At 31.7% G+C, this 14519-nt stretch overlaps 1 protein-coding gene across 2 annotated transcripts; it reads left to right on the top strand.

Moving 5' to 3' along the window:
* Positions 1 to 6605: 6605 nt before the first annotated feature.
* LOC114257375 (uncharacterized) lies at positions 6606 to 11657 on the top strand. 2 transcript variants are annotated; one of them, XM_028197138.2, is made up of 3 exons: positions 6768 to 7139; positions 7730 to 7819; positions 9968 to 11657. In XM_028197138.2, exons 1-3 carry the CDS (start codon positions 7044 to 7046, stop codon positions 11225 to 11227), a joined length of 1446 nt encoding a protein of 481 aa, XP_028052939.2. In that variant the 5' UTR covers positions 6768 to 7043; the 3' UTR covers positions 11228 to 11657. The 2 variants fall into 2 exon arrangements, with proteins under 2 accessions (XP_028052940.2, XP_028052939.2); XM_028197139.2 differs by lacking the exon at positions 7730 to 7819 and having other exon boundaries at positions 6606 to 7139.
* The last annotated feature ends 2862 nt before the right edge of the window (positions 11658 to 14519 follow it).

Raw genomic sequence — 14519 nt, 5'->3', positions numbered from 1 at the left:
AGGTTTATCTCATCGAGTCGGAGCTTCTGGACTCATTTTGAGTACTACTCTTATGCTTTGATTTGTTTATTTTTATTAATTTTTGTACATAAATTATTCATAAAAAATATTAGGTTTTTTTTTAACGTTAAATATATATATATATATATATATTAGTTTAATATGATAGTTTTAGTTCTATAATTTCATCAATTTTTTTTTTTTTTTTTAAACCCTCAGGTGGAATTATATACCAGGTTTTTATTTTTATTTTTTTTTCTTCTTTCAAACCCAATATTGAATTTGAGTAAAAAAATTCAATCCAATATTAAACAGATAAATAGGTATACAAAATATGAGCTTATTTGTTGAAAAAAAAAATTTAATTATTTAGAAGTTGGGAGTGGTGTGCTTTTAACTTCTACAGTATAATCTGATGATCAACTTTCACCTTCAAAAACATTACACCAAACAAATCCTTCATCAAACCCAAGAGTAAAAAAAGAAAAAATGAATTTCTTCAAATTATAATTAGTTCCAAACACGAAAACAATAATTTACTTTTTGAAACATTTTATTTTCTTTCCCCTTTTCAAATGGATTTGGTTCCAAAGACTATGCAACACTAAACTCAAAAGCAAGGTTTTAAATTTCTTTCAACATGATGATGCCTTAATCAATATACACATTATATGTTGCTTTTTTTTATTATTTAAATTGCATCATTTTTTCATATCAATCAACCACCCTCCACAAGGACACATATGTATTGTGTTGGGTAGGTCCACAGATTATTAGAGCCGTCTAGGCCTCCAATGTGTGAAATAAATATTTAGTTGTGGCATGTTGTGGTGGACCCACAAGCTAAAGTTGTAATGACTCAACCTTTTTGATACCCATGGAAATGCCCAAATGCTAATCTTAATGAAAGATATGCACTCAAGTGGTAAAGAAAGAAAGAAAAAGGTTAGTTTAAAAAGTCTCTCCTTTCCTTAAAAGATAAAAGATGAAAGTATACATATAAACTACAAAGTAATATTTGCAATGACTTGCTAGCCTTTTTTTGGATGTAATAAAAAAAAAAAAAAAAAAAAAAAGTAATTAAATAATTAACTAATGATTTAAGCTTTATGGTACATGTAATACTGTAATACTAAAATATAGTTTAAAAGCTATATATACTAAACTAATGATTTAAAAGCTATTTATTGATTAAAAAAATATTTTATATATTCTCGTCATAATTATGTAATAATATATTTTTAAAATTATATTTATTGTGCGCTTGTTTAATGACAATGAGTAGAATCATCAAATCAGTCAATTCTATTTTTTAAAATAATTTACACATTAAAGAGATGAAAGTAGGGATGTCAATTTGAACCTAATTCGACAGGAACCCGACTCCCTAACCCCAAATTGAGCAGGGTTTTCCCGAAAAATATCCCCGGCGGATTGGGAATAGTATTCAAAAATCAATCCCCAATGATATTTGGGCCAGAGATGGTGATACATATCTAAGCCCCAAACCTGGGCCGGTTCCGTTTATGTAAAATTATACTTATGTCCCTGTTTACATATATGTGTGTGCTTAGGGTTTGGTTGACATAATGTCACACACACAACACAAACAAACACAAGGCTGCTGCTGCTGCTCTCTCTCTCATCGCTGATGTTCTCTCTGCTCCCTCACCGCTGCTGCTGTATAGGCTTTCGCCTCCCTCTCTCTCTCTCACACACGACGGCTATTGCTCACCACTGATCCTCCATCACCACTGATTTTGAAAGGGTATCTCTCTCTCTCTCTCTCTCTCTCGTGAAACTAGATCTGGGGATTTCGATTTGAGTGTATATACATACATATATATATATATATATTTGAGTTCTGTTACTCTATTCGACCTTTATTTTTATTTTTTATTTTTTTCCTATTTTGTCATGGATACACATAAACTGAGTCCCAAAATGTGTGTTGATAATCTAGGGCATGGATGTGTGTTGGACATGAGGCAAAAAGTTTTAACTAATAACTTTAATAGAAAGAGTCCAAAAATGAATTCTTATATTTTTTTTATCAAGAGTTTGCTAGGAAAAAGTTGTCACATGCCATAATATTGCATGAATATCCCCTCTCTATTGTAGATCATGTTGGTTTTAAACAATATTCAACAGCACTTCAACCATTTTTTAAAGTACCTCCTCGAAATACGATGAAGAATGATATTTTAAAAATTTATGATTATAAAAGGGTGAAGACATTGTGTTTGATGGAGCATAATAAAAGTAGGTGGCAATCATAACTGATATGTAGACTACTAGCAATCAAAAGAAAAAATTCATGGCTGTCACCGCACACTTTATTAATGATTCATGGACATTACAAAGTCACATTTTGAGGTATATATTTGCAAATTTGCAAATCATTTAAAAGTTCAACCTTATTCAGTTCAATTTGCATGTTATTAATACTTGTTCATGAATATTATATTTTAGGTTTATTTATGTTCCATGCCCACACACAAAAGAAATTCTATGTGATACTTTGCTTGAGTGTATGATGGACTGGAAGATTGATAGAAAGATCTCTACTGTTACTATTGATAATTGCTCTACAAATGATGTCATGATTACTATGTTGATAGATAAGTTGAGTAATACATCACTTTTGTTAGGTGATACTTTGTTTTCATATGTGTTGTTGTGTTTGTATTTTGAATTTGATTGTAAAAGATGGACTGGATGTCATACGAGTGGGTGTGGAGAAAATTTAGGAGAGTGTAGCTTATTGGACAGTAACACCAAAAAGACAAGAAAAATTTGAAAAAACAGTCAATCAATTGCGTAATCCACATACTAAGAAATTAGGACTTGATTGTGCAACTAGGTGGAATTCAACCTACTTGATGCTTCAGACTGCCTCATTGTATAAGGATGTATTTTTTCTGTTGAAAAATAGAGAGCCTCAATATAAGACCGTGCCAAGTGAGGAAGAATGGAAGCTTGCCAGAGAGATTAGTGGGAGGTTTAAGATATTTTTTTTCTATCACAAAGTTATTTTCTGGTACTAAGTATCTCACAGCCAATGTTTGTTTCCCAGCTTTATGTGAGATTAAGATGACAATGTCTCAATGGCTCTCTTGTGAAATTGAAGTGATTAGAATAATGGCATCAAAAATGGTGGAAAATTTTGATAAATATTGGTTAGTGAAATATGATGTTATTGGAGTTGTTGTTGTACTTGATCCTAGGTATAAGATGAGTGTATTGGAGTTTTATTTTGAAAAACGTTATGGAGCCAAAGTTGAAGATGAAGTTGGTAGGGTTTGTCAGATTTGTTGCAAGAGTATCAACACCAAGTTGGTATGGAGATCGATATTGTTAGTGACTCTTTTATTTATCCAAAAATTGTTACAAAGACCATTTCAGAATATTATTTGTTTATTAGTAGAAAAATAAGTAAAAAAATGAAGAATGTAAGATTAGAATTGGACCATTATCTAGAAGATGGTATTTTGCCAAGAACTTCAGGTTTTGATGTTTTGAATTGGTGGAAAGTCAATGGACCAAAGTATCTGAGCTTACAAGCAATAGGTAGGGATATTTTAGCTATTCATGTATCTATTGTTGCTTTTGAGTCAGCATTTAGTACTTAGTGGAAGATTGGTGAGTCCACATCATAGTAGAGTTCATCCAAACACATTAGAAGCATTAATGTGTGCACAAAGTTGGTTGTGGGGTGCAGAGATGAAAGGCACTTATATTATTATTTTATCAAATCTACATATTATTATTTCACTTTTATATTACCATGGAATTTCAATACTGAATTTATATTCTTTACTTTTTAGGAAATTCAATATTGAAATCGGTGGGCTATGCGACTATATATGATGATGATGAGATCGACTCGGATGAGTCGTACGTCACTTTTGTATTAGTTGTCATCTTTTTTGTTTTAATTGTTAACATTTTTTACATCTTATTATTAGTATTGATTATTTATTTTTTTCCTTTTGTTATTTAACAAGAATTCAAGTTGAAAGCGATGATGAAAGTTGTGGTGCGGTTATGTCAGAGTATCGGAGAAACAAAATTATTTTTTTTTTTTCACAACGGGTTTGGTTTTTTATTTTGTAATGGATTTTTTTTTTTTTTTTTTTTGGGTAGCCTATCCCTTACAGGCTGTGCTTGGGACTAATTATTCTCTTTGCAACTTGCTCAATTTTCCTTTATGTGGGCTGCTGGATGGAATATACTATTTGAATATGTTGACAGATATGTTATTGACAGATTGCCATCCCTATTGACAGATATGCTATTTGAATATGTTGAAATTATGTTGACAGATATGCTATTTGAATATGTTGAAAATATGTTGACAAATATGCTATTGAGTAGACCTTGAATATGTTATTTGAATATCTTTTGTATGGAGCTTAAATAGGATATATTGACAAATATACTATTTTTTAATTTAAAGATATATTATTTACAAAATCACTGTGAATTTGAAGATATGTTATTTTTGAATTTGAATTTGAAGATATTTAGAGATCACTGCTAATCTTTCATTTGAATCAAAAAAAAAAAAAAATCCGATATGCTACTGTAATTTGGGGATTTTTCGGAGTCGGAGATACTCGATTCCCGTTAGGGGACGGGGGCGGCGATGGGCTCCTCGCTGGGGATCAAGGGCTGGGACGAAGAATTTATCACTTTCAGGAATCGGGAACAAGAAGTGTCGTCCCCGACAATGCCCTATTGCCATGAGTGTAGTCTCCGCCCCGTCCCATTGTTATTTCTAGGTGAAAGAACCAATTCATACAAGTGTATCATGAGTCCAAATAAACTAACAACATGGTACAGTCCCTAACACAAGCCAGATCCTAAAGTAAAATATTTACTCCCAATGTGAATAGAGAAAGATGTGCAACAAACATACAATAATAAAATTTAAAAAAATTTCTCCCTTCTATAATGATTTGAGATTAATCTCGTAATAATATAATTTTATTAATTTTATCTTTAAAATAGTGTAATTATTTTCAAAACAACATGAATAATTCTAAGTAAATTATATAATTATGATTATCAAATTAACATATTTTTTTATTGAAAATTTATTCACAATATAAAAGTTGAATTCAACCGAATTGAATTTTTCTCTCATGAAATAAAAGCCACATCCTAAAAAATATTAGTTGAGAAAGAGAGTCATGCCAAAGAGGGGGAGGGGGGTTTCATGTTTCTTATGCATTATTTTCACAAAAAGTTCATAAAAAAGGGGTTAAAAATTGAGAGTTACTTCTTTTCTTTTTTTAAATTTTAAAAAAATAAAAAATAAAAAGGGAATGATTTAGAGAGATGATGAAGCAACCATGCAAGTTAGTTTTAAGGGGGCGGTTAAAAAAGAGGGAGAATTTTCTGAAGGGTTGGTGGTGGGGCCAAAGCCTTATTTACGCAGTGGGGAAAGAAAAGCCATCGAGAAAGTGGATGACCACACGTGCACACAACACTAATCGAGCTTTCTCGGTAACCAAACAATAATTAACCACCCACCACCCCACCCCCAAAATTAATTACATTAAACCATCATACTATTCAATTATTATATATTTTAACAGTTGTGGTCCCCTTGTTAGGACAAAACTACCCTTTGGATTTAGCAAATTAATAATATATGAAAATTGATATTCCTTCATAATTTTTCATAGAAGACTTAATATCAGAATTATATGATAATGATATTTTATAGTATTTATAACTATTTTTCTTTTCACATTTTTTATTTAATTTAAAGTAAAAAATTAAATACATTTATATTTTAAAAAATAAATGATATTTGCAGTATGCATAAAATTTTATATTTTAAGTTAAATAAGTTTTGTCAAATGAATCATAAACGGGGCAATTATTGCATGCATTATACAATTTCAATGTCATCAATTGTTGTGTTGTTTATTACATTAATCAAATAGGATTGTGATGATCTTTTTTAATTTGAACTAATTATAAATTTATATTTATATTTCATACTCATTATATATATAATGAAAATTCTCATTACCTATATGGATTGGAGAGAATTAAAGTTCAATAAAATAATAATAATTATTATTATAAAAAACACACTTTAGTTTTGATGTTTGTTTTTTAGAACAAGGAATAGAATATCTCATATTTATAGTATAAAACCTACAGTTATGATGATTCAACAACATACATAAATTCAATATCAACAAACACAATATTGACAGAAAAAAAGTCCTATCATTTAAAAAAAGAAAAAGAAAGAACTTCGTAATAAACAAAAAATAATTACAATAATATTTTTTTGAACAAAAATTGACATATTGAAATCACAATTAAAAATATATAAGACAGACAAAACTAACCAATTTGATTTCAAAATTAATATGAAATCAGGATTCGATTTTGAGTTTAAGTTGTAACAAAGTAATTTCTTATGAATTCTTTAATTTCGGCGTGATTAACTTATTATTAATCAGACTGGAGAAGAAATTAATACGCATAATTTTATCTAAAAACATAAATCTCAATATATCTACCCACCTTACACAACCTAGCTAACCACATTAAAAATGGAATGCTCATTTGGTGTGAGCATTTACAAACAAGAAGGTAAATCATTCAATGTACAAGTGTTTCAGGTGGGCCAAATAACTATCCTGCTCTACTACCAACATTCATTTCACCACAAGGGTATTCAAATAATTTCACCTATCACGCTCCTCATTACAAAATCATAGTACTTATATTTATTCCCCTACAAAAACCATAGCCTAAAAATCATAATAATCGAGAAATCAAAGTCCTTCCCGTGTTTGACCTCAAAATCGATAGTTACATCATCTTATAAAAAGAATTTTTTATGATATATAAATAAACGAGCATTGAGGTTTCTCTGATTTTCTGTTTCATTTTCCGACTCGAGATTTCGATTTTCTCGAGAAAGTTGCAGGCTTTTCTCGATCGGAAATGAAACGAAAGAACGATTGTTAGTGAAAATTAGGTTAATTTTTTTGACTGAGAAAAACAGAGAGATGAGAGGTGCGAGCAACAACACTCTGGATACTATAAGCGCTGCTGCGACTGCGATCGCATCAGCTGAGAATCGTGTGCCTCAAGCTCCAATTCAGGTAAACAATTCAATTCGACTCATTCAATTATTTGTTTTGTATTGATTGGACTTTGAATCTATTGAGTTTCGAATTTTGATTGGCTCTGTGAAATCTGATTCATTGGATTCGAGATCTGCTGATTATATGTGATCATTGTCAGTTGATCGATTTCACTTTGTTTGATTGTAGTTTTTGGAAATTATGATTCTTTTAACGCTTTCTATTTGTCTTTTTCGCTGCGCTGCGATGTTGTTTTTGTATTGTTCTATTCGGTCATCGATAGTTGACCTGTGATTCTGAGCAAGTCCATGGTTTTAGCTTGCGTTGGATCTGAAGTTGCAGTTCTTTGAGGTTTTTGTGCGGTTACCATTGTGTTACTTCATGGAAGATTGAATCTTTATTATGATTTCTGTTGTAGTTTCTCATGATGATGGATCGAGCTGCTTAATTTCCAAATTTCGTATGAAAATCTTGTTTATTTTACAATAGAAAGATTTATTGATTCGCTCCAATCTTGTAGAGTTGATTGTTTCTGGTACATCATTCTGTTATTAAATTTGAAATTCAGTTTTTTTTTTTTTTTTTTTTTTGGCTTTGTTCTGGCTTAGCAAGAGGACTGGCCCTTACTCAGATTGAGAAAGATGAGCTTGAGGATTACTTTGCCAAGAAAAAGAAGATCAGTTTTTGAGTTGATCATGGTTGTCATGAATTCAGTATATGTATTGTTTAACTATAAGTTTATAACCCTTCTATGCTTTCTGCACATCATTTATAGGATGTGCTTTTGTGCAAACCTTATTTATTTTTTTATTTGATATTAGTAATTTAGATATTATCTTGATCAATATTGTGCAATTGTAGGTTATAGCCATTTGGTTGATTTTCTTACCCCTTTCTTTTTGTTTGCTGTGGAGGTGTGGAAACTTGTGGGCATTTTCTCTAATAGGGATGGTTAAAAATAAATGAAAACAAAAAATCAGCTTTAACTGACCTAGATAAAAATTTACCATTAAGTTCTTTAACATTTGGACCATAGGAAAAGTTTATTAACACAAATCAAGTATTCAAAAGTTACTATCTAGTAATCAACTCTATATTTTAGAGTAATTTGTTAAGAGGCTTGACTGATTAACCAACCATTAGTTCACAAATTGATAGGCAACCACTCCAGTAGATGGGTTGTCGCTTTTTTTTTTTGGGGAATGGTTTGTTGCACACAAATCATGACTTTGCTCAATCTGACTCTATGAGGACTAATTCGTGGACCATACTAAAGCTAATATCTTTGAGACTTTGATCAATATCTCTGAAACAAGAGCAAACTGAGCGTGCAAAACAGAAGTCGACTTGATTACTATCAAAATTGAGCTAGTGTAGCCCCCAGCATTAAACTAAAATAAGGCATGTGGTGCTTGGTCTAAGTTATTGGGCATGGCACTAGTGTCAACCGTAAGTATTCAAGTCAAAAGAATCTTTGGACCAGAAGATGCAAAATTGCGTCCTTTTTTTTAACAGGGTTTAGGGTTTAAGCATTCACAAAGAAAGGAGTATATTTGACCAGCACACCCACTCAAAGAAATCAAATGTCATATATCTGCGTCTTTGACTTTAACTAATTCCTCCCTACTTTAATTTTATTTACCATTGTCCAAGTCAAAGAAACAATTTAGAAACATGAAAATTGCCCTAACTACATCCAGTTTGGATAAAATCAATGTTTTTTCACACAAATGGTATCTCATTATTATTGCTCAGTATCCATAAAACCCTAAACAAACTGGCTTCCTATTCTAGAAGTCACTTTGTGATTTTTGTATCTTGTTCTTCCCTACCTATCCATGCAGAAGTTGTGTATGAGGAGGAGGAACTGACTAAAAAGGTAAAAAGTACCAAAAAAAGGAACCAGAAACAAAGGAGTGACTTAACCGAGGGAAATAGCACCAATATTAAGAACCCCTGAGGACAGACAGGCGCAGACACAGACACACATGTATACAGACAGCTCCAACATTCTGCAGTGTCCTGAACAATTCTACAACATGGCATGCACTGCTGAAAAACTAGCATATCCAGAATATAGACATGAAATTGTCACTGAAACTCCTAGTGATAAGTTTTTTTTTTTAGTAATAATCATTATTAAAAATGTAATTGGACATTAACTTTATACATAAAAGAACAGAAAAAGTTAGAAATCTTGCAGGCAGTCTGCAGAGAATGCTTGGTTTCTGAAATGGGAAGAATTACAGAGCATTGCTATAAATAATCAAACCTGTACTGTCCTATCAGATGATCTTAGATCACATCCAACTGACCTTTTAACTGGTGAATTATTGTTTCTTTTTCTAAATTGAAAAAGGTCTGTGGTCTGTATAGTGCAGAAGCTAAAACAACATGTATGTGATATCAATCATCATTGAATAATTTGCTCACATGCCCTCAGTTAACTTCTAATGTACAGAGGCATGTATGAAGTGCTGTTTGTGTATTTGATAGTAGAGCCCATAGAGGCATTGCAAGTGTTTGATAGCATGTGTCCCATTCCTTGATTTTTCTACAATGCAATGCTTACCTTGTTTTGGTAATTAAAATAGCTAGAACGGCATGGCTAAATCATGGCTTTGTAGTTGCATAACATTTAACTTGATTATTATGAGATAGTGTTTGTTTTATCATCTCATATGCCATGTGTGATAAATCTAAAACTGATAAGCACTTATTCCAGAAGCTTACTGTGTAATATTATGATGCAATATTAGTCTTTTAAGTTCCTGCTATGACAAAGAATTCTAGAATTGCTTCCTATTGTAAAATTATAAGTTCTCATAATCTTTGGTCCAATGCAGAAAAGAAGATGGGGAAGCTGCTGGAGCATATACTGGTGTTTTGGATCTCACAAGCACAGGAAGCAGGTTGGACACGCTTCTCTTGTTCCTGAAACAACAGCCCCACGAACAGAGGTTCCTGCCGCTGAAAATCCAACCCCATCACCTTCTATAGTACTTCCCTTCATTGCACCTCCCTCCTCTCCTGCGTCTTTCCTTCAGTCTGAACCTCCTTCTTGTACACAATCACCAGCTGGCTTACTATCCCTCACCTCTATATCTGCCAGTATGTACTCCCCCGGTCCCGCCTCCATTTTTGCTGTTGGACCTTATGCCCATGAGACCCAGTTAGTCTCACCCCCAGTCTTCTCTACCTTCACCACCGAACCATCCACTGCTCCTTTTACTCCCCCTCCTGAGTCTGTCCAGTTGACTACACCTTCCTCACCTGAAGTGCCATTTGCTCGGCTTCTCGACCCCAATCACCAAAATGGTGAATCTGGTCAGAGATTCCCGTTTTCCCAATATGAATTCCATTCTTATCAACTTTATCCTGGAAGCCCTGTTGGCCACTTGATCTCACCCAGTTCAGGTATCTCTGGTTCAGGCACCTCATCGCCTTTTCCTGATCGTGAATTCACTCCTGGTGGTCCCCAGTTCCTTCAGTTTCGAATTGGCAATCCTCCCAAGCTTTTGAACCTTGACAAGTTGTCTGCCCATGAATGGGGGTCCCGGCAAGGATCTGGTTCATTGACCCCCGATGCTGTGAGACCTAGATCTCGAGACAGTTTTCTTCTAAATCGACAAAATTCCGACATTGCACCACTCACAAATTCATTCAATGGATACCGAAATGACGAAGCTGCAATTAATCATAGAGTATCTTTTGAGATTACAGCTGAAGATGTTGTCAGATGCATTGCAAAGGAGTCATCATTGGCCAAGATTGTATCACCATCTGTAGAGAACGCAGAAGTTCTTGCTGAAAAGGATGAAAAATCAACAGAGGCGGCCTCTAGTCTTGATGGCCATCTCAGTGAAATATCAGACGACACGACGATGACAGAGAAATCTTCTGCAGATGGGGAGGATGGGCAGCGGCCTCAGAAACACCGGTCCATTACCCTCGGTTCTATTAAGGAATTCAATTTTGACAACGCAGATGGAGGAAAATCTGATAGGCCCGCTATTGGTTCTGACTGGTGGGCCACTGAGAAAGTACTTGGCAAGGAGGGTGGTAAGAACTGGTCCTTCTTTCCTATGCTGCCAGGTGTCAGCTAACCAGCATCACAAAAGGGTCTCGCGGCTTGGTTTTGATTTTGCGATCCCAACTGGTAAGCATGTTTCTTGACAATTGTTTAGTCGAAAATTATGTGGAAATTGGGATTGTATACATGAAGACTGTTTTAGAGCACTTCATCACCTGGAAAAAGATGGGGGGAAAATGTTTTGTTAGGGTTAGTATGCATAGTGCACCTTCTTTTCCTTTCCTTTCTTTTCTTTTCTTTTCTTTTCTTTTCTTTAGGCAGAAGGATATATAAACTAATTGCAGTCTTAAATTTTCGCCATTGTCCTTTTGGGTCTGTAAAATAGATAATAGATTAGAAAAAACGGTGGTAACAACAATGCCTCTGATGATGACAATGATGATGAGCTTTTGGAGGCTCTTTTTTGCAAATTGAATAATGCCATTGTTAGAACTTATCAAGTATGTTCCTTTTGTCTCACGTCTATCCCATTCTATAAAAATCTTCTGTGCACGTAAGCTTCATGTTCTGTTATCTCATTTCTAGCCACAACAATTGGAGGTTGTGAGTTCCTCATATTTGTGAAATTTGTAGGAAAGGAGTCTCTAACTTCAAGAGCTTAAGATCATAGCGTCTATGTTGCCAATTACATAGATACATATATATATATATATAGCTATTTTGGGGGTTTGGATTCTACTATTATATCATGACGCTAAAAAAAAATCACCTTTCAGGTTTTTGATTATTTGAAGTGGGTGGCTTGTTATTATTTATGTAGAAATAGAATGAGTTTATAAAGATCGAACATGTAGGATTTCAATGGCTATGATCATGCCATTTGTGGCCCAGTTTGTAGGTCAACCACCCAGTGGTGCTAACTTACATGTTTTGGACCATATTACACATCATGATCATTATAAATAAAGGATTGCTTCTTGTTACCAAACTACCATTCAATCCCTATCTATTCAAAATATAATAATAATAATAAAATTGGCACCCAAACTCCTCCATTGTGATTTTTTTATTTTTTATTTTTGCTGGGTCCTCCATTGTATTTTAGCTTGTAGTCTTTGTGTCTTAGTTGTGAATTTTCCTTTATTTATTTATTTTTATTCTTGGGTGTGCTAAAAACTAATCACTCAATCATAATCTAATTGATCAAACCCACCCTTATTAAATGTTGTATTTGAGTTTTATGGTTGATAGTGTAACTTTTCTTTTCCTATTCTCCTCCTATCGATCCTAAACAATGTATTAGGATAAATGACATTTTGCCCCCCTTAAATTTCATACTTTTCCCACTTTGGCCTTCGATTTTTTTCTTCTCATCACTTTGGTCCTTATCATTTTTAATTGGAAAATGTTGTAGACCCTAAATAATGTATCAATTTTTCACCAAACCTCTCACATGGATGTGTGATTTTCACAAATCCATGTGTGTGTGGATCCCACACCCATGTGAGAGATTTGGTAGAAAATTTGGTAGATTATTTGAAATCTCTAGTATAACTCTTTTTAATTTTTTCTAGTTTGTTCCTAAAATCAATTTTTGTCCAATTTTATATAGGAAATAACACATTAACTGTCATGTGGCATAAATTACATTATATTAAAATTTTGGGAGGCATAGCTATTTACATGGCATTTTTTCAAAATTTAAACGGAAGTTAGTTATGATAGTAAAATCAAAAAAAAAAATTACAAAAATGATAAAAGGTTAAAGTAGAAAAAAAATAATAATTATAAGAAAAAATTACAAAGCTTAATCAATATGAAGTCCATTTTCTATTTTACAATAACAAATGGGAGAGAGCATAGATCTCCCTTTCGGGACACACTGAGTTTGTTTGTGATGTGAGTTAGTTTTTTAATTTTTTAGTTATTTTAGTTTGTGTTTAAAAAGTCTTGTTTGAGGTAAATTTTTTGATTTTTTTGACTTTTATGAGAGAAAAAATAAAATAGTTATGATTTTGATGTGATATTTTATTTTATTAGATTAAAAAGTTTATTTTATCTTTTTATGATTAAAATAGTCAAAAAATTAAAAAATTCGACATGCCAAACGAAGGCTAGTAAGATTTTTTACTCATTATTAATTGATGGTTTAAATTTAGGGCTTGACTTTTTAATTTAGGAGAATATTTGGGTTTAGTATGATTATTTTATGATTGATTTCGACAATCCAAACTATTTATATTTAAAGACTTATTGAGGAGAATATTTATTTAAAAAATCAAAATAATTATTAAAATTATATTTATCGTTTATTTTTTAAAATAAATATGATTCAAACATATGTACGTTTGAATTAAGAGTGAATTACACTAACAGTCCTTATAGTTTGGGTCTCGTGTCACGTTGGTCTTTAACTTTTCAATTGTGACATATTTGATCCTGAATTTTGAATCTTGTTCCAAATAAAGACAATTAAAGATACTATTATTTAATTTCAAGGGCAAAATCATCAATCTGATAAAATATAAATTAATTTGACCAAAAAAAATGTCAAAAAAAATATTTTTACATTTTTAAAAATTATTTCTATCTATCAAAGATAAAATTATATAAAATTGATAAATCTTTTAGACATTTATTTATTTATTTATTTATTTTATCAAATTAATTTTTATTTTATGTTTGGATGATGATCATGTAATGGATAGTTGTTAAATTTTTAATGTGTAATTGATATAATTAATATATTAAATGTTTTTAGTTTTAGATTTTTTTTTATTTAATAGATTGGTTTCATAATGATATTAAAGTTGTCACCATATTTGACTTTTGAAAAAATAGATTTAATGAAAACAAAAACAATCACTTATTACATGATTATCGTTCAAACATATAATAAAAAATAATTTGGTAAAAATAAATAAATAAATGCCTAAAAGATTTATCAATTTTACATAATGTTATCTTTAGTGGGTAGAAATAATTTTTAAAAATTCAAAAATATTTTTTTGACATTTATTTTTGTGAAATTAGTTTATATTTTATGAAATTGACGATTTTGTCCTTGAAAAATTCAATGATATCTTCAATTGTCTTTATTTGGAACAAGATTCAAAATTCAGAATTAAATGTGTCACAATTGAAAATTCAATGACCAAAATGACACAAGCCCCAAACTATAGAAACCATTAGTGTAATTTACCCTTGAATTAAATTTGTATTATAAAAAATAGATGACTATTCTTAAAATTATATTTGTCATCCATTTTTTAAATATATGATTCAAACATATAACTACCAATATCCAATCATTATGATTTTTTATAGAAATATTTTACTTAATGAGTCCTTAAATGTAAATGGTT

This window comes from Camellia sinensis, chromosome 11 (genome assembly GCF_055761805.1).
Source record: "Camellia sinensis isolate YWXY chromosome 11, ASM5576180v1, whole genome shotgun sequence".
Classification (NCBI taxonomy): domain Eukaryota; kingdom Viridiplantae; phylum Streptophyta; class Magnoliopsida; order Ericales; family Theaceae; genus Camellia; species Camellia sinensis.
This window is presented reverse-complemented; position numbering and strand designations above follow the sequence as displayed.

What these genes read in the sequence shown, in the direction of transcription:
- LOC114257375 (XM_028197138.2), top strand. Translation starts at nt 7,044, where the DNA reads ATGAGAGGTGCGAGCAACAACACTCTGGATACTATAAGCGCTGCTGCG. An exon ending in TGCCTCAAGCTCCAATTCAG is followed by an intron (nt 7,140 to 7,729) that starts GTAAACAATTCA and finishes GTTCTGGCTTAG; the next exon opens with CAAGAGGACTGGCCCTTACT. An exon ending in CAGTTTTTGAGTTGATCATG is followed by an intron (nt 7,820 to 9,967) that starts GTTGTCATGAAT and finishes GGTCCAATGCAG; the next exon opens with AAAAGAAGATGGGGAAGCTG.